The sequence below is a fragment of the Chrysochloris asiatica genome, unplaced genomic scaffold (assembly GCF_000296735.1).
Source record: "Chrysochloris asiatica unplaced genomic scaffold, ChrAsi1.0 scaffold00054, whole genome shotgun sequence".
NCBI lineage: Eukaryota > Metazoa > Chordata > Mammalia > Afrosoricida > Chrysochloridae > Chrysochloris > Chrysochloris asiatica.
This window is the reverse complement of record NW_006408572.1, coordinates 370,717-392,228: the sequence shown is the minus strand read 5'-3', so window position 1 is coordinate 392,228 and position 21,512 is coordinate 370,717. Positions and strand designations below refer to the sequence as shown.

The 21,512-nt window shown below is 39.8% G+C and overlaps 1 protein-coding gene across 1 annotated transcript; it reads left to right on the top strand.

Annotated features, from left to right (window-relative positions):
* The first annotated feature begins 3,452 nt into the window (after positions 1 to 3,452).
* On the top strand, positions 3,453 to 20,667 carry TMIGD1 (transmembrane and immunoglobulin domain containing 1). Its single transcript, XM_006863200.1, has 5 exons — positions 3,453 to 3,534; positions 5,871 to 6,149; positions 12,276 to 12,554; positions 19,321 to 19,424; positions 20,623 to 20,667. Exons 1-5 carry the CDS (start codon positions 3,453 to 3,455, stop codon positions 20,665 to 20,667), a joined length of 789 nt encoding a protein of 262 aa, XP_006863262.1.
* Positions 20,668 to 21,512: the final 845 nt, after the last annotated feature.

Genomic DNA, 21,512 nt, shown 5'->3' with positions numbered 1-21,512 from the left:
AAAGTCTTCTCTGCTGTGGCTGGCTCGAGCACCAACATATTCTTAACTAGTTTTCCTTCCTTCACTATCTCACTTGCTTACTATGTTTCCTGAGATCACCTCTTAAACATACTTACACCAAAGCTTTGTCTCAGGTCTGCTTTGGAAGAAACCTGAACCCAAACACCCATCCATTAGGAAACTCCTTTAACTAAATAATAGTAAAATGCATTGCTCTGGGATCCAGACTGAAGCAGTAAACTAAAAATCTGCTTAGGTGGGACTTGCAAACCAGCCAGCAGGAACTACGATGCTTCTAGAACAATGCTATAGTAAGACTGTGTTTATTTATTAGGCCCTGTCCAGCATATAGCAGACTCCTGATACGATGCTGTAGGTTGGCAATTCAAACCCACCAGCAGCTCCTTGGATACTCTATACAGGGTCTCTATGAACCAACTCCAAGGCACTGAACAAATTCAGCATATGAGGAATCCTGGTGGAACAACCGTTAAACAGCATAACTACTAACCAAAAAGTCTGTGGCTGGAACCCACCAGCTGCTTTAGAAAGATGTGGCAGTCTGCTTCCATAAAGATGTACAGCCTTTGAATCTTTGCGGGACAGTTCTAATGTGTCCTGAAGGGTCACTGGGAATTGGAATTGACTCGGCAGCAGTGGGTTTTGGTTTACCCAGCACATAATAATAATAATAATGTGACTATGTAGAATAAACATTGGACTACAAACCACAAGTTTGACGGTTCAAGTCTTCCAGCCACTTCATGGGAGAAAGATGAGGCTTTTTGTTCCTATGAAGATTTATAGTCTAGGAAACCTATACAAGGTCTCTATGAGTCTGAGCTGACTCCATGGTACTTAACAACAACAAACCACTTATTAAGAGTTTCTTGTGTGGCAACATGACAGGTTTTCTTTTGTTTAATCCTCACAGTGATTCTATGGGGACAAAACTATTATTCCCATTGTATTGACAGAGAAACTGAGGTTCATAGAGGTTAAATAATGTTTTTTAAAGTCACACAGCAAGAAAGAGATGAGTTTCCCAAGAGCTTAAACAGAGTGCTAAAATGTAAGGATAGCCATTAATGTTTTTCTTTCACAAATGGAAGCAAGTTAACATTTGCATTGTTATAACACTGTTGTTATCACCCCAAAGACAAAGTTGGGAAGGGTTAGGAAAAAAGAAGCAATGAATATAGGAAACAAGGGGAGGATGTGAGATAAGTGATGTTATATGAGGGACTGTAATCAATGAGATGAAGCAAAATGTGTGTGAATTGTTGGATGTAAAACTGATGCTCTGTTCTGTAAACCTTCACACAATTCACAATAAAAAAAATGTTTAAATGCCACCACTGATTGTTAATTCTTGAAAGTGTAATGCAAAAGATTCCCCAACCACACTGGATCCTCAAAAGAATAAAATTTCCCCCTACCAAGCCTGGGCTTTGTACAGTTTACACACTGGGCTTGGATTACCAGTTGTAATACTTCTCCTGCTTTATTAAAGTCATGTGGAATCTTCCAGTGTATGACAGCTGTGAAAGTCAAACCTCTCCTTGGACTTGGCCCATCCCAGTTCCCAGGCTATCAGGTTATCAAAGTCCAGTCATCTAATGAGAATGACAATGTTCAGTGAGATGCAGTACACATTTTTGCACAAGGTCAGGGTTTCTTGGAACAATTACATCCCTGTTAGTAATATCTGGCCCCACCTAGTAACCTCAGTACACATGAAAGCTTAGACCTTAAGAAGATGTCTTTCCCAATTTACTGTCTTCTCTAAGAATCCATAAAGAGAAATAGACTTTGATCCCAATCTACCTTATTCACTTGACCTTGCTATCATAAAGTGTTTAAATCCAAGTATTATAAAAGAGGGTAACAGAGAAAGGATTCAGGGTTCCAGACAGAGGAACAGTTGGTCAAGGAAGTTGGGGTTTCCGAGCTCAGCAGGTAAGTGATAAGACTTTGTTTTGCCCAGAAAGTAGAGTTGCGAGAAGTAAAGACAAATCAGGTGAGGGAAACTTAGAAAAGTTGTTGTCTTGGTGGGTGGAAGCAAAGGAGAGACATCAGTTGAGGTCTGCTAAGAGATTTACACTCTCAATTTTTATTGAGCACCTACAGTATACACTGTCTGAGACAACACTATTGATAACCAAATTCTGAAATCCTCACTGTTGTAACACTGATAGAAATCTTTTGGACAAAAATTTTAAATTACAGAAGAATCGGTATCGGACTTAATTGTATGTCATTAAAAGACTGATGTAGGCTTTCCAGCCAGAAAAGGGTGAGCCTGGCAGGAATGAAACTTGTTCCTGTCACAACATGCCTATGAGAGGGGAGGAGTCGAAGAGAGCCAAAGAAGTCGTAGGTATGCTGCAACTGCTAAAAGCACTTGTGTTAATGGGACAACATTTTCAGTTACTAAGGTTTGTGGAGTTGGTCAAAGTTGGAAGGGATCCATAGTGGCTTCTTAAAGGAAGAGGACATTAATCTAGACAGTAGGGTAGTAAGAGCATGGTGTTGGGAGTCCTGGGTTTGAATTCTAATCTTGACATGTGTTATTTTAGGGATCGTGGGCAAATTATATAATCTCTCTAAACCATTGGAATAGATCTCAGTGGGTGTGTTGTGAGGCTCAATTGAAATTGAATTCATATCTGTAAAGTGTTTAACATAGTGCCTAGCACTAGAAAGCATTCCATATGTATTTCTGCTATGTTCATAGTAGTTAATCTTGAGAGGCAATGATGAATATGTTTCTCCCATGTGACAGTGGAGAACACCTTCAGGAACAAAGGCATACAAGAAGGAGAAAGGAGGCCTTTATTATTTATTACATTTAGTCTATACTGTGTCAAAGAGAAGGAAAGTTCTGAGAAGGAAACAGTTAAGCCAAGAGATTAACATGGTGTAAAACTATACACCACCATTAAGACTTGAATCTTTTTTTCTAAGAGACACCATTTGAATCTCATGGATTCTGGAAGAGTTCTAAAAACTCTGTTTTATCAGAGTTTATAACAATGACCCAGAAGTACCTTCAAAACAAAAATTACTTTGCTCAGCAGTGATCATATGGAGAATGAAGAAAGTCTCACTTCTCTGTTTGCTAAAATAATCTTCTTTCAATTTATCTAGGGAAGATTGGCTTTATTTTCCCTGGGGTTGCTCCATATCTTACAGCTGATTTCCTTTGGCTTTCTTTTTACCTTAAACAAATTCCCTTAGTACTAAAAGAACTTTGAACTTAGTATTCAGAACACAGTTGTTTAATTAAAAACTAGAAGTAATACCGTTATAGTTGGGTTAACTCACCTGGGACTTGATTTAAAATGTCTAATAGAGAGTAGAAAGGTTCATAAACTCAGTATAGACCAAAGTACAGCACCAACTGCACTCTTCCCCCCACCCCCCACAGAGTCAACTTGAATTCACTAAAGATGGCCCGGAAGAGCAGAGGCCTAATGGAAATGTGCAACTTTCTTCTGTTAGTGACTTTATTTCTTCCATGTGTGATGACGAGTAAGTAGATACTCTTTAAGGCCACTCTTTGTGCAGAGAAAATGTTCAGATTAAAAAATGATCAATGGACACTGGGTACAGAATCAAAACTGGATTAATTACACAATTGATAAGGCTTGGAATAAATGAATCAGCGTAAAAAGTGAATGAAAAAAATACTGTGGTTTTTTGGTTCTGATTCTCTCCAGAATTTGTCTACATTATAATACATTTCATTACTGTCTTACCCAAAATAGTCATCTGCCATTTAAATACATCACTTACGTGAAAATCTTCCTGTGGGTTTTTTCCCTGAGCCCTACCTTTGTACATAACCATTGTATAAAATAAATTAGACAATATATGAAAGAAGAAAGAAAAGTAAAAAGTGCACCAAATCCTATCATTCAGAGATGACTATTCAAAGGTTTGATGTGTATTCTTCAAGATTTGTTCGGGTACTTGGGTCTCTGTGAGTTGAAAATTGTCTCGATGCTACCTAACAACAATAGCAACCCTCCAGTGGTAGCGGTGGCTGTATGCCATTGAGTCAGTTCCTATTCAGAGCAATCCTGTATAGGGTTTCTGAGACTATACATCTTTTACAGGAGCAGAACGTCTCATCTTTCTCCTGTGGGGTGGTTGGTGGATTTGAACTGCTGACCTTGTGGTTAGCAGCCCAATGTGTAATCTACTATACCACCAGGGCTCTTTCATCTTCTCCAGTGCTTTTAAATTAAAAAATAAAAACCAAACTTTATGTATTTACACAATATATTAACACATGTTATTTGGTGTTTGCCTGTCAGGAGTATGTGTGCAATGACTACTAGTTATTTTTTACCTTGTTACTTGTTCTGAGCCAGAAAAAGTAAAAATGGAAATTCAGATAGGTTGCTAGGCAGTGAATGGATTTCTGAATAATCAGAGATGATGGGTACCAGGAAAGGGTGGAGAAAAGACGGTAAATCACTAACTAGAGAGTTGTTGTTTTTAGGTGCCATGAGTCAGTTCCAACTCATAGTGATGCTATACACAACAGAATGAAATACTGTCTGGTCCTGGGCCAACCTCAGAAATGTTTCCATGCCTGAGCCCATCACTGCCGCCACTGTGCCAATCCATCTTGTCTTCCTCTTTTTCTCCAACCCTTCACTTCACCAAACATGATATCCTTCTCCAGTGACTGGTCCCTCCTGACAATATGTCCAAAGTATGAGAGACGAAGTCTGGCTATCCTGGCTTCCAAGGAGCACACCATCTGTACTTCATGTAACACAGATCTACTTGTTCTTTTGGCAGTCCATGGCACATTCAATATTCTCCTCCAACTCAAATGTATCAATTCTTGTACAGTCTTACTTATTCACTGTTGAGCTTTCGCATGTACATGAGGTTATTGAAAATACCATGGCTTAGGTCAGGCACACTTTAATTCTCAAACTGACATCTTTGCTCTTCAACACTTTAAAGAGGTTTTGTGCAGCAGAGATGCCTAATACAATAAGTCATTTGATTTCTTGACTGCTGCTTCCATGAGTGTTGACGGCTGATCCGAGCAAAATGAAGTCTTTGACAACTTCAGTGGGTGAAGAGAAAGTCAACATACAATAAGGGGGAGGGCAGCACAACATGACCAATGGCAAAAGAAGACATTGGGAGGTGCACAAGAGTAAATGACAACAAAAGTAAATACTATTACATACATAGTCCTGCAATAATAGTTACAATAAGAAATACTGATGAGTATGGCATGGTGAACTAGAGTATACCCACAGTATATATAGGTTTCACAGAGGATATTTCTACATACATAATTGTGTTGCTACATGCATATATATTAGAACATACAGCGGGAAAATTCTGAAAACTTCTTAGCCATAACCAAACAACTCAAGGGAATGAATCATTGGGGATTTAGGACCACAGTCTCAGTGGACATCTAGGTCAGCTGATATAAAATGATCCAGTGGTTTTCAAATTTCATTGCTCTTTAGAACCACTTGGAGTGTTTAAAAAAATTATATCCAGGTTGCACTCCTATACATTAAATAAGCATATCTGGGAATGAGAACCAAACAATTTTTTTTGTTTTTTTTTTGTTTTTAAATATCCACCAGTGATTCCAATGTGCAACAAAATTTGGTAGCTACTGTCATAACTTATTTACATTTTTTAGTTAATAATACATTATGGACCTTTTCCCTTGTTAAGTCATATAGATTAATGCAACTATTTTAAATTATTGCCAAGTATTTCATTATATTGATATAACAATTTGTTTAGCCAATCCACTGCTGATGGATGTATGGGTTGTTTACTCTGTTCATCTTAATAGTTTCTTCTTGTATACCCAGGCTCTGTTTTAACTGTGAATGGTAATACTAAGAACTATATCCTGGACACTGAACTTGACTTCCAAGAGTCTCTGATATGTGCCATCCAAAATCACACCAGAGATGAAGAACTTCTCTGGTACCGGGAAGAGGGAAGAGTGGATTTGAAATCTGAAAACAGCATCAACTCCAGCTCTGTCTGTGTCTCTTCCATCAGTGAAAATGACAATGGAGTCACCTTCACCTGCAAGCTGAAGAGCGATCAGTCAATGTCCATCTCAGTGGTGCTGAATGTGACTTGTGAGTGTGGGGAAAGAAACTGCTAGTTAGGCTATGTTCTCTGTACCGTGTCAAATGGTAGTTGAAATCTACTACGTGCATGTCAATATTTGCTTGACACTGCAAATTGCCTGATTTATGCTCCCACCACAAAGCATGAGAGGGCCTGTTCCCCACACCCTCATAAGTCCTGGATATCCTCAAACTCTAAGAATTTGCCGGTTTGATATGACATTTTATTTTCATTTTTTAAATTAAGAGTGAGGGGGTGATCATCTTTTTATAAATGTTTTGGCTAGCAATTTTTCTTTTCCTATGAAATGCCTGCTCATGACCTTTACTCATATTTCTATTGGGTTATTTAACATTTTCTTATTGATTTGTTTTTGTTGTTGTTAAGTGCCATCGGGTTGGTTCCAACTCATAGCAACACTATATAGGGTTTCTGAGGTACAGCTAATGAGTTTGAACACCAACCTCGTGGTTCAAACCAACCTTGTGGTCTGGTGCTTATCCTATAGTGGCACACCAGGCTTCCTATCGATTGGTAAATGAAAGAAATTAGCTCTTTGTGATTTGGATTATAACTATTTCCCCAAATTATTTTTGATGTTGCTTATAATTACTTTTGCCATGTTGAAGTTTTAAATATTTATGTATTTACAATAATCCAGCTTTTCCTTTATCAGTTCTAGTTTTTGTGTTCTGCATAGAAAGACCTTTATTAGAGATCTTTTAACATCATCTTAAAACAAAGCAAAAAAAGAAGCTCTGTACTGGTTGAACGCCAGATATGGGTAGAACACTAGTGTAAGGATGTGGGTTAGGGGTAGCACAAATAACTACAAATGTAAGGACTAGCACAGAGCCAATTCCTATGAGACAGAGGTCCAATAGATTGCAGATTTCCACATTCTCCAAGCTGCTGAACCACTCCATCTCTGATACCACCAGCTCTCCCTCCACTCAGCACTTTTCCTCCCCCATTTGGGGTTCACTGTAACATCTCACAGAAGCCACAAACTCTATTACAATTAAAGTGGTTTAATAAGGTACTGAGTACTACTACTTGAGACCAGGATCACAGGCTACAACTCAGGAATGACATCAGAAAGTGTGTAGGCAAAGTCTCCCTTTTCCAGTGCAGGACAGCTCTCTTAGCTCCTCCTGCTGTGCCAGTCTCCTCTAGGTTTCCTGAGGACAGGCTCCTTTTGGTCCAGCCATCTGTCATCACTGGCGCTGCTTCTTGGCCCCCTCTGGCCCTTTCACTGTCTTCAGTGTTATAGCCCTCAACCCACGTTACAACTCCTTTAGGTTCTTCCAAGCCTCTCTCTCTCTACTTCTTCTTGCTTGCTTTCTTCCTTCAACGTCTTACTACTGCTTCTCTGCCTGCTTTTTCCTGTCTGAAAAAAACCTCTGTGGAACTGACTGTATTTATACACATGGGGTTTCCAAAAGTTAATGGGAAACTTCCATTATCTTTCAACTCCATTTTTTCCATGAATTTTTGAAGCTTTCTCAATTTTTGTCCATTTCAAGGTTATGGCCCATGGGAGGAGGGGTGCATAATCTGAACAATCCCCTCTGAGTAGGTTACAGACACTTCATTTACATAGTAGGCCTTAGTTAACTCATTTAAATGGTCTATAATCACTTCATTTGTATGGGTATACATACTGGCTGATCCCTACAAGTTTACCAATCACAGCCCACACAAAAAGTCAGTGTGTTTACAGTTTACCCAGGATATGTCGATCAACTTGGAGAAAAGTAACCCTCTAGTGTACATATTAGGGCAAAGGTACCTCCTTTGAGTTTAGGAGGAAAATCTCTGAAGCTGTTTTTCCAAAGAACCAAGTCTACATAAATTCATTTCACCATACACACACACACAAAAAAAAAACAGAAAAGAAACTCACTGCTGTGGAGTTGATTCTGACTCACAGTGACCCAACAGGACAGAGTAGAACTGCCTGCAATCTTTCACAGGGTCAAGATTGCTAAATCTTTCTCCCTAGGAGCAGCTAGCTAATGGGCTTGAACTGCTGACCTTTCAGTTAGCAGCTTAGTGCTTAACCATTGTACTACCAGGGCTCCTTCATTTCAGTATAGGGGTCCTTCAAATGATAAAACATAGGTAATCAGGTAGGTGATGTGAGTGGAAGGTAGGGTTTTGCATGAGTGAGGTATGGTATAGAGTTGTTGTTGGTTGTTGTTAAGTGCCGTTGAGTCGATTGTGACCCATAGCGACCCTGTACAGGGTTTCCGAGGCTGTAAATCTTTATGGGAGGAGAATGCCTCATCTTTCTCCTGCAGAACAGCTGGTAGTTTTGAACTGATGGCCTTAAGGTTCGCAGCCCGATTCGTAACCACTACGCTACCAGAACTCCTGTATAGAGTAGGTGGGATAATATGGTGTGATTTGGTTAAAAGAGCTCTAGACTCAGAATCTAGTAATATAAATCAAAACCATTTGACTCCAGTGAGCTCAGCAAACTTTTCTGTAAAAAATTTATGCCACTCCTCCTGAGATATAAGGATGGAAAAAGTGCCAAAGAACTCATTTCTGGAAACAGCTTGAAGTTTCCAGAGTGAATTATTTTTATGTTCCTGGGAGTTTGTTTTTTTATTTTACATAAATGATAAAATGTGATTTTTAGCAAGCTACATTCTTGGCTACATTGATGAAATCTAAGACTATTGGAGGGAATTTGGGGGTTTCATGAAATGCCAGATGAGAAAACTGAGGCACAGGCTGGGGGTCCAAATTATAGTTGGAGCAGAGGACACAACACAAATTCCCAGGCTACTAATCCAGTGTTCTTCACATTGAAGGAGATTTGGCAGACATACCCATACTATAATTTGATGGCTTAAGATAAATGTACAGTTCTCCAGCCTGAATCTACTTAACACATACTATTTTTAACAAAACCTTAAGTATCATTGTTATCATTAATATAATAAATACCATTATTGCGAAGCACATGCATGTAAATAACCAATTGGTCATGATTCATAGTGATAATAAGTGACATTAACTCATCATTGATAAATCAAATGACCTTATTTAAGTGACAAGAATATTATGTACAATCCAAAGGGAATATTATTACTATAAAATAGCAGATCAAGAACTAAATGGAAGTTTGGTAATACAGTAATTGGAGGAAGTGATGAAACAGGTTCTTTCGTGCATTGTTGCTGAAAGCATTAATTGGGATTACCTCTTCTGTAATATCTATTAAAATTTAATATGTATCTACTGTATGACGCAGCATTTACATTTCCAGATATTAATCTTGAAGAATCACAAGCACGTATGAATAAAAAGATATAGACAGGATATTTATATAGCATTGTTTAACATTTTAAAGATGAAAACAACCTAATGCTCATACAAAATTATTAAAGAGTCATATATTATATAGCATGCTAAAAGGAAGGAATTGATCTTTGTGGCTCAATGTGGATATATCATGAAAAAATGCAAGTTATTAGAAAATAAAGTCTTCTATGCAAATTCTTATGATATCACCCCTCTCCCCTTAAAACTATACAAATAGCGGCTGGTGGGCTTGAATCATCTGATCTTGTGGTTTGCAGTCCAGTGCTTATTCTATGGAGCTACCACACTCCCATAATATATATATATATATATTCCTTTTTCTAAGACCTGGAGGATTTACACCAAATTCATAGTAGTGGATATCTTTGGAGAGGGCAGAGGTGACCAGTCTGGAATCAAAGAGGACTTTAGCCTTACCTGAAATATGCTAAATTCTAAACAGAATATTCTCATTTATATGCTTAAAATTAATTTTAAATAGTTAAATCAAAAGCAAAAACTGATTTGGGAGCTGGGTTCTCTATTCTAACAGCTTTCTTCATATCTGAATACCATACAACATATTTGCTGGATTTGGGTACAGAATTCAAGCTCATTCCAAAGAGCAACAAAATGTCATTCTTCTGAGAGAGTTATTAATAGTGCGGCCTACTCAGAGCCTAATTATTCAGTGTGCAGATTATACAAGCTACTTTTTTTCCTCCTTGTCCGCCTCTTTCTCTTTCTTACTGCCTACTCTTCAACAATTTTATTACTCTTCTGCACCTTTGCCAGAAAATGCAAGGGACATGGAGAAGAGAAGAAAGTCAGTTCAGCTGGTGTTTCCCTAGATGTTGAAAAGCCGTAGTAGGGGGTGAAGGTTGGAATGATCAGGTAAAGATAATGTATTTGGCTAGCTGGAAGTCTACCAGTTGTCGTCTACCAGCCGATTCCGACTATGACAACCCCATGTGTGTCAGAGTATAACTTTGTCTCATAATATTTTTGACTTTACAGAAGTAGATCACCAGACCTTTCTTTCAAGGGACTTCTTGGTGAACTTGAAACTTCAACCTTTTGGTTAGTTGTTGTTAAGTGCTGCTGAATCGGTTCCAACTCATAACAATCCTGTATAGGGTTTCCAGGAGTGGCTGGTGGATTTGAACCTTGAGGATCAAACCAACCTTGCTTGTAGTCCAGTGCATTATCCCACAGCCCCACACTAGGACTCCTTTTGGTGAGGAGCCAAGTGCATTAACTGTTTGAACTACCCAGGGACTCCTGTCTGTGGGTCTACAACTGCCCTTATTGTGGAGGGAGTAAAGAGTTACTTACATGGAGGGATACAAAGAGTTTAGAAAGTCATGCTTACCTTCCACAGATGCCAGAGTTGTCATCATAGGACCACTTTTTGTAGCACTGCCCCATAGGGTTTCCAAGGCTGTACCTCTTTGCAGAAGCAGACTGTGGAGTGGCTGGTGGGTTCAAACCGCTGACCTTTTGGTTAGCAGCTGAGTGCTTAATTACTATACCACCAGGACAATTTTATTCAGTAAAAGGAGTTGTAGGATAAGCATCCCCAACAAGATGGATTGGCACAGTGGCAGCAGCCATGGGTTCAAGTGTAACAACAGTTGTGAGAATGGCACAGGACCAGACAGTGTTTTGTTCTGTTGTGCAAAGGGTCACTATGAGTCATAACTGACTCAATGGCACCCAACAACAACAAGAAGGATAAGCACTGGACTATGAACCACAAAGTTGGCGGTTCAAGCCCATCATCTGCTTCTTGGGAGAAACTTGAGCCTTTCTGCTCCTGAGAAGATTTAAAGCTTTGGAAACTCTATGTAGGGTCGCTATGAGTCAGAACCAACTCCACGGCATTTTACAACAACAATGATATAAAGGCAAAAACCAGAAACATGAAGAACAGATTCAAAGATATCATGATAAGTTGATATTAACAATGACATTATTTCTAGAGAATTTTTAAGTAATGCAAATGTTGTTGTTGTTGTTAACTACTGTACAGTTGGTTCAGACTTATAGCAACCCTGTCTTTATAGGGTTTCCAAGGAGCAGCTGGTGAGCTTGAACCAATGACCTTGCAGTTCAAACCGATCTTGCAGCCCAGAGCATTAACCCGCAGTGCCACACCAGGACTCCTAGTAAATATGTAGTTAAGGCAAATGTGATTCGATAAAATGCAAAAAGAGGGCTGAGCAGCTCTCAGAACAACCACCACTGCCACCAACACAATAACAATAGCAGCCAGCACTGTGGTCAATTCTTATCAGGAATGAGCTCATTTAATCTTCACAGAAATTTCTAAGACAGGTATTATTATCCTACCTCACACATGAAGAAACTGAGATCTTAGCAGTTAAGTCACTTTCTCAAGGTCATAGTGAGTGATATAGATAGAATTGGAGCTAGTCGCAAATGCCTGTTTTCTTAATATTATACTGCTCTCTCCAACACTAGCACAGGTTGTTGTATTAGCCATCACAGAGCAACAACCCAAGGCTTATACTCTTGGATTTCTTAAAAAATGACTACTTCATGCAGGTTCATTTTTGGTGCTGACTCATGGCTTGCCTTCTCGATCACATCAAAAGTTCTATAAGGTTTGAAACGGAATCTGTCTTATTTCCCAACTGTGTTCCCATGTGCTAGCCCCCAAATTTGGCGTGCAACACATACTTAATAAAAAGTTGTCAAATGAATGAATGCATGAGATAGACTGAAGGAAGACCTTGAATATTGACTGTGAACTATTGTTTCTCTGATAATTAAACCTAAATGCTTGAATCTGACAGTTCATCCTCAACTAAGTGGAGACCATGTCCAAACAGCTGAAGAAGGGAGTGATGTGCAGTTGGTTTGCAATGTGAAATCCAACCCCCAGGCTCAAATGATGTGGTACAAAAACGACAGCATCCTGAATTTAGAGAAAAACCATCATCAAATCCATCTTACAAGTGAGTCTTTGCAGCTATCAATCACCAAAGTCAAGAAATCTGACAATGGAACCTACAGCTGTGTCGCAATTTCACCGTTGGGAAGAAGTACTAAGGACTTTCTTCTGATTGTTAAAGGTAACTGTTGCACACAACACAATCTCTAAGTAGTCACTGGCATGATGCAAACTTTAGAATAGATACTCAGTAAATGTTTTTGATGACAACAAATATTGACAGATATGATTAATAGCTAGGATTTTCTTAAGAAAATTATTTCCACCCTGGCAATTCTTTCACTAAGGATCCAGGGAGTTATGCCCATCTCAGATAGGACATTGTTTGGGGAGCAATTCTGGTTGGCTTTTAACAGTACCAATAGCCACAGAGTCCATTTGGACTCATGGTGAGCCCAAGTAGAACTGTCTATGCTCCATAGGGTTTTCAGTGGCTGATTTTTTAGAAGTTGTTCACCAAGCCTTTCTTCTGAAGCACCTCTGGGTAGACCTAAACTTTCAACTAGTTAGCAGTAAACACATTAACTATTTGCAACAGCAAGGAACTCCTGATCTGACTTTTAGAGAGGAGTGTTTCCATGAATTCTCCTGAGTAACAAGGTTTGTAAGAACTGAACTTTTGACAAAGGGAAATGAGAAGGACTGAGAAGAAAGATGCTGGCTAGATAAAAAGTGAATCTTTAAGATTACTTCTTACTCTGAAATTGTAACCTACAGGCTACTCAGAATAGGAAGTAGAAATGGAAAAACACAAACAATGGCTTCATGTGTTATGTTCCTAGCTTTAACGCCTCTGCAATAACAGGGAACAAATGAAGCTAAGCATCGTTGCCTCCTCCTATTTCTTGCTCATACAGAAAGGAGGGCAAGATACCTGGAATGGCAGATGCAGAACATGCTCATCCTCACATTGCCTGGTCTTAGGCCAGCATGCTGTGAACAGCCAAATAAGCTAGGGCTCCTAGAGCTTATTAAAACACTTTGCCATTTGCCTCCCTGTGCCCACTCATTACTGTTCTTGCCAGTCTCCAGGAAGCCAACTGAACCTCTGCCAGAAGAATTCAACTAATATGCCATAAAGCCCAGAGCCATTGAGTCGATTCTGACTCATTGTGACCCTGTTTAGGACATAATAGAACTACTCCATAGGGTTTCTGAGAAGGTAATTCTTTACAGGAGCAGATGACTTCATTTATCTCCTGAGGAGTGACTGGTGGGTTACCAGCCCAATGCTTAACTCACAGTGCCACCAGAGATCCTTGATATGATCATGTTGTTGTTGTTAGGTACTGTGGAGTCATTTCCATAGCAACCCTATGCACAACAGAATGAAACACTGCCCAATCCTGCGTCATCCTCACCATTGTTGTTATGCTTGAGCCCACTGCTGTCTTCACTGTGCCAATCCATCTCATTGGAGCTCCCCCACAGAGTTCTGGTGACAACAACAAAGTGGCTAGTGGGGAGCTAGAGTGGCCAGTGAATGCCCACCACTGTGATTCCTGGCATGCTCATTGATTTGTCCCTCAGAGCAGCGACAGTGTGCCCAGGAGCTACTTGCTTCCCAAACCGAAACCACAAATAACCTAAGTACTGGTGGAAGGAGCATCACTTTCACATTTGTGGCTCTTCACCTCCCCCAGAACCACAAAACTACGGTTGGTGGGGCCTCAGGCCATGACATCCTAACTGGCTGTAAAGCCCACACTTAGGGAATTATGTCATCCTTCTTGGTTAAAAGGAATCCTAACTGCTCTGTCACATGAAAAATACACATTTTGCGTGGCAAGCAGGATGCCGGCTTGGCACACTGCCCTTCAGGTGGGCAGGATCCTGTTTTGGGTGGAGCGCTTCCAAACCGACTTGTTTTTCTGATTCCTTCCTGCCTTGATACTTCCCTGGCTGTAGGCTGTCTTTGCCACATACACGCTCTGAAACTGGCACACAGGCTAAATGCTGAGTTTATCTTGAGTCTCTCCTAGCCTCCCCGGGCAAAGGGGTACTTTCTAAAGGAGGCCATGTTGTTGTTGTTAACTGTTGTGGAGTTGGTTCTGGCTCATGGCGACCCTGTATAGGGTTTCCAAGTAGTGGCTGGTGAGCATAAACTGCTGACATTGTGGCTAAAACTGACCTTGTGGTCCAGTGCTTTATCCCACAGCACCACACCAGCCATGCAAACTGTAAATGACATCACAGATCTTTTGTTGAGCACAAGATTTAGCTCATGTCTTAGAATTATTTTACCATCATGCAAATGGGGGAAATATCAGATCGGGTTACAAATGAGAGTATAAAAATGGGAAAAGCACATTACACTTAGTTGTGGCAAGTGGTACCGTAAAAGCCCCTGTCAGCAGAAATTTGGAATCCAAAGGGAGTAAATGGGTTTTGGTTCGTTTTTGGAGTGACTGCCAACATGTTGTTGTTGTTGTTATGTGCCGGGGAGTCGGTTCCGATTCATAGCGACCCTGTACAGGGTTTCCGAGGCTGTAAATCTTTACGGGAGCAGAAAGCCTCATCGTTCTCCCGCGGAACAGCTGGTAGTTTCGAACTGCTGACCTTGCGGTTCACAGCCCAATTTGTAACCACTATGCTACCAGAGCCCCAACATGGGGCTTCATTTTATTTGACTTGGTGAAAATAGTCTAAACTTTGATCATACTATTTTCCTTATTGTGCTACCTTGGTGTCCCCTTTGTTTTGGTATCTCTTTTTGACATATAAGTGAAGGGTGTTCCCATTAAGTGAAACCTCTTTGGGGTATTCCAATGCTGGCGATTCAGAGCTTACTGAAAGTGTTACAGAAGTGACTGAAGAAAAACATCTGGTTGAAAAAGTCATATAGAGAAAGTTTATTGTAGGAATAGAAGTACAGTTTAAATTGGGAAATCACAAAGTGAAATTGCTTCAATGGTTGTTCCCGTGATTCATCCATTTACCAAAAACAAAAACCAAACCTACTGCCATCATATGGGGACCCTATAGAACTCACAGGGGCCCCATATGATGACTCCATTCAATAAACAGTGGACTGCAAACCACAAGGTCAGTGGTTCAAACTCACCAACTGCTCCACAGAAGAAAGATGAGGCTTTCTGCTTCCTTAAGGATGTAAAGCCTCGGAAACCCTCTATACAGGGTTGCTATGAGTTAGAACCGACTCGAGGGCACTTAACAACAGCAACGACAAATCTTATGGCAGCAGACTGCCCTTATCACAGTAAGCAGCTGCTGACCATTTGGTTAGCAGCCAAGTGCATAACCATTGTACTACCACCACCCACTGCCACCGAGTCGATTCTTACTCATAGCAACCCTATAGGACAGAGTCGATTGCTGCAAGACGAAATCTGCAGGAGCAGACAGCTTCATCTTTTATCATGTAGGCCTGGTGCAACCCAGGACTGTTGTTGTTAAATGCTATCCAGTCATTTCTGACTCATAGTGACCCTGTATGGGGTTTCCAAGGAGCAGCTGGTGGGTTTGAACCGCCAACCTAATGGCTAGCAGACCAGTGCTGATCCTGCAGTTTTAACCCTGCTCTTTAGGAGAAAGATGTGGCCATTTGTTTCTGTAAATATCTATAGCCTTGGGAACCTTATGGAGCAGGTCTACTCTGTCCTATAGAATTACTGTGAGCTGGAATCAACTTCACAGCAATGGGTTATGGGATCTATCTCATGACTCTATTTCCTTTATAACACTTAAATCAATTTGGAGTTTCTGCTTCTTTAATGTCTGTCTCCCCAGCTAGAATAAGAGCTCCAGGAAGGCAGGGGCCAGGTCCTAGTTTTTCCAGGGTCAACCACAGTGTTTGACCCACAGCAGTCTCTCAATTAATATTTATTGACTCACTTCAATTCACAAACTCAATTGTACACTAAATAGTGCACTATTTGTTTCCTTTCACTTAATTTTTATTCCATGATCCCAGCTCCCTTGTGGGTGGAAAATTTCATCCATCAAGTCATGATTGGAGCCCCTTGTGTTCCCTAGGTGGCACTAGAATCCAGGAATTTAGGCAGAGTCATTGTAACACTTTGTTTACTTTACAGATGTGGCGCTCTAGGGTAAGCACTGGACTGGGACCCACAAGGTGTTGATGTTATTGTTGTTGCTAGATACCATTGAGTTGGTACTGACTCATAGAGATTTTAAGTACAACAGAATGCCCAATGCTGCACAATTTGATTTCTTGACTGCTGCTTCCATGAATGTTAATGGCTGATCTAAGCAAGTTGAAGTCTTTGACAACTTCAATCTTCTTTTCATTTACCTTGATGTTATCTATTGGTCCATTGGTGAGGATTTTTGTTTTCTTTACATTGAGGTGCAACCCATACCAAAGGCTATGGTCTTTGGTCTTCATCACCAAGTATCTTAAATCCTCTTCACTTCAGCAAGCAAGGTTGCATCATCTGCATATCACAGGTTGTTAATGAGTCTTCCTCCAATCCTGATGTCACGTTCTTCTTCATATAAACTAGCTTATCCGATTATTTGCTCAGCATACAGATAAGTATGGTGAAAGAATACAACCCTGGCACACACCTTTCCTAATTTTAAATCATTCAGTGTCCCCTTGTTCTGTTCAAACTACAAGGTAGGCAGTTCAAACTCATCAGCTGCTCCTTGGAAACCCTATACAGTGTCGCTATGAGTTGAAACCAACTGAACAGCACTTCACAACAACAACATTTTTTGTTGTATGTGTAAGAATTCACATATTCTTACTTTTGAAGGGTCACAATATATTGTAGCAAACATAAGAGATGAAGCACCTTAAGTATACTTTTTTTTAAGGTAAAAATATTTTTATTAAAGTTACTATGGGAGAATATTTAAATCAGTCACAACATAAATTAGAAATCAGATAGTTTGCTTCCTAATTATATCAAAATGAATCTGTAAACTATATATAATACATTGAGTATAGTGTCAACTGTAAATGTTTTGAAATGATTTATAAAAACTAAGTGAAAGGAAACAAATAGTGCATTATTTATTGTACAATTTAGTTTGTGAATTGAAGTGAGTCAATAAATATTTATTGAGAGACTGCTGTGGGTCAGACACTGTGGATTTGTTAGGATCTGTGGATCATTTGTTAGGATCTGTGGATCCTAACAAACCATGGATACATTGTGAAGAATGAGAAATCCAGAATACTTAATTATGCCTATGAGGAACCTGAACCTAGACCAATAGGCAATTGTTTGTAACAGAACAAGAGGATACTGAATGATTTTAAATCAGTAAAGGTGTGTGTCAAGGTTGTATTCTTTCACCATACTTACTTCATCTATATGCTGAACAAATCATGAGAGCTGGATTATATGAAGAAAAACATAGGCTCAAGATTGTGGGAAGACTCATTAACAACCTGCACTATGCAGGTGACACAACCTTGCTTGCTGAAAGGAAAGAAGACTTGAAGTACTTACAGATGATGATCAAAGACTACAACTTTTGTTTTTGGATTGCATCTCAATGCAAAGAAAATAAAAATCCTCACAACTGGATCAGTAAATAACATCATGATAAATGAAGAAAAGATTGACATTTTCAAAGATTTCAATTTACTTGGATCCACAATCAATACGCATGGAAGCAGCAGTTAAGAAATCAAACAAAGCATTGCATTAGGCAAATCTGCTGAAAAGATCTCCTTAAAGTGTCGCACGTGAAGGTATCACTTTGAGGACTAAGATGAACCTGATCTTAGCCATGGTATTTTTAATTGCCTCATATGCATACAAAAGCCAGATAATAAATAAGGAAGGCCATATAAGAATTGATGCATTCGAATTGTGTTGTTGGTGAGCAATATTGAAAGTACCATGAACTGCCAGAAGTAATAAATCAGTTTTGGACAGCCAGTTTTCTCCTTAGAAGTGATGATGGTGAGACTTTGCCTCTTATACTTTGGACATGTTGTGGGGAAGGAACAGTCCCTGGAGAAGGACATCATGCTCAGTAAAGTGGAGGGTGTACAAAAAAGAAGAAGATCCCCAACAAGATGCATCCGCAGTGGAAGCAACATGGGTTCATACATAACAACTGTGAGGATCCTACAGCGCCACACCAGGACTCTGGACATAAAGTTGTTGTTGTTAAGGGCCGTCAAATCAGTTCTGACTTATAGTTACCCAGTATGAGGTTTCCAAGGAGCACCTAGTGGATTTGAGCCACCAACATTGTGGTGCAAATCCAATGCTTATCCTATAGTGCCAAAGCAGGACTTCAGACAAAACTGGTGTTAGTGGTGGTGGTGGTGGGCCATGAAGTCAGTCTAACTTATAGTCATCCCGTACAGGGCTTCTGAGGCTGTAAATCTTTACGGGAGCAGAAAACATCGTCTTTCTCTTGAGGGGCAGCTGGTAGATTCAAACTGTTGACGTTGCAGTTAGCCACCAACACATAACCCACTACACTACCAGAGCTCCTTAGACATAAAGCTGTTGTTGTTGTTAAGTGCCATCAAGTCAGTTCTGACTTACAGTGACCCTGTACAGAGTTTCCAAGGCACTGCTGGTGCATTTGAACCACTGACCATGTGGTTCAAACTGACCTTACAGTCCAGTGCTTTATCCCACATCATCACATCAGGACTCCACTAGACATAAAGTGGTGGTGGTGGTGGTGGTGGTTATGTGCCATGGAGTCAGTTCCAACTCGTAGCGACCCTGTATAGGGTTTCTAAAGCTGTAAATCTTTACGGAAGCAGAAAGCCTCATCTTTCTCCTGTGGAAAAGCTGGTAGTTTCGAACTGCTGACCTTGAGGTTAGCAGCCTGACTCATAACCCCTACGCTACCAGAGCTCCTTAGATATAAAGTAGAAGCGTGTAAATGTTGGTTCTCATTCTTGGTGTTTGCATTTCCAACAGATAAAAAGCAGACCATACCAATAGAACCCATTGCTGCTGCATGTGTTGTAGTCTTTCTGACACTGTGCTTTGGAGTGGTTGCTAGAAGAAAGAGAATAATGAAGGTATCTAAGTATTCTAAGCTATTAGATAAAAAGTTATCACATGAATCTGCTGAATTTACTAAATAAAGACAGGAAACTGGCTATAAAATGACTAGAATTAGGAACCATTGCTGGGCAAAGTTGAATCTTGTCTTTCTACCATGGGATCTATAAAGAAGTTAGGGAATATAAATTGCACGTGTATCAAAATAAAGCTTTTCAGAGAACACAAGTGCATGTGGATAAGGCCATGAATGAAAATAACTGTGATGTTAGGACAAGGAGTTGGACTTGATTATTCTTCCTTTTTAATGTCCCTTTAGTGTTGCTATGGTAACCAGTGTGCAATAAATGATTATTGGGAGGAATGTCTGCTCTGGATTCAGAGATCTGCATTGAAAAGATGGCATTTGCTACTTTACCTCTTGGGTCCAACCACATGCCTGGGTATAGCTGTAGTGAGGCTAACGTTTGAATGGTTAACCTCATTAGTTAGCATGATTCAGAGTACCTGCATACCTAAGTTAATATAATGCATTTGACTCTGCTAGTTAACCCAGTGTCAAAAAACGGCAAACATGGCAGAAGACTTTTTAGGAAAGTCCATTGGGCCCTAGGCAGAAACTTTTTTTTTTTTGAAACATGTGGTAGCTGATTGATATTCTGAGGAACAATGTCTTCCAAAGGAAATGCTTCCACTTATAGGAAATATCTAGAAGAGGCAAATTATAGAGACCAAAGTCTACTCATGTTTATCAGAGATGGGTGGGACAGGAGAAAGAGGTGCCTTTACTTGAGAGGCACTGAACTTCTATTAAGGGTGATGGGAAATTTTGAAAATGGATACTGGTGATGGTTACACAACATGATGAACATAATTAATGCCACTGGGTTGTATATATAAAAAATATTGCAACAGCAAAATTTTTTGTTATATATGTATATGCATGCTATAGATAGATATACTCACCATGATTTAAGAAAAAATGAATGAAATGCTCAATCACCTAAGAACCCAGAGGCATCTTGATTTAAGAAGTACATCTCTAAATTCAGTGGAAATCATCCATGTGGCCAAACAAATGAGACCTGGGCCAAAGCAGAGGTGTCTGCATTTCCATAGCACCTGTCCTCTGAGGTACCTTGATGCAATCAAAATGTGTACCCATGGTCTTTGGAAAAGCAGGCAAACGTATTCCCCTTTTGTATTTGCTTTTAGCTCTGCATAAAGGATCAAGGCCCTCAGAGTGGAACTGCACTGTAAGTACGCTGGACTGGGCTCAGTGATTTTCCATAAGCAGATGACAACAGTGACACATCATTAAGCCCATCAGGGCAAACTCCTACTGAGATGGAAGGTGCTGGAAGGTGAAGGGGTTTAGAGGAGGATAGAGGGAGGAGGAGAATCTGTCTTCACTACAGAAGGTTTCGAAGACGAGCTTACATTGGAAGGTTGCAAACACCTTGGTTTTAAGCCTGTACCCTGTTTAAGCAATTTCGGGCTAATGCTTCTGCAACTGCATTTTATTGCCACACAGTATCAATAACTGAGAGGGCCTACTCTGAAGAAAACCACTGGTGCTATACTCTTTCCCAACAAAACCAGCACTATAGTCTCCATCCTAAACTATCTTCTCTTTGGAGATTCCTTTAGTCTGCTGGCTAACAGCATATGCCAAACTGACAGTGGGTAAAAAGAACAAAGACAGATGAGAGGATTTTCAAAAAATCTGTGCGAATCTTACGATTCCATTTTTCTATGAACTTTTTGAAGCCCCCTTGTACTACCTGAGAGTGTAAATTTTGTTTTGAAAAATTTTTATTGCTATGATTTTTATTGTATTTCATTTCTTGGTCCATTCCAGATGAGAAAGCTGAGCAGCCCATCGACTACAGGAAAAGTTTTGCATCAGGGCCTCCTTGATTTATATAGTTTTGTCTGTATTTATTGCTATGATTAAATTCACTCCTGTCAACTTTTTAGAGGTGATGAGAAATGTTTTATTAACCATTTACCAATATTTTTTATGACTACTATGATATACTTTTATGACTAGTATGATATTTTCAGGGGGAGAGCTGTTGTTGAGAATGAAAAGTAAGATTTTG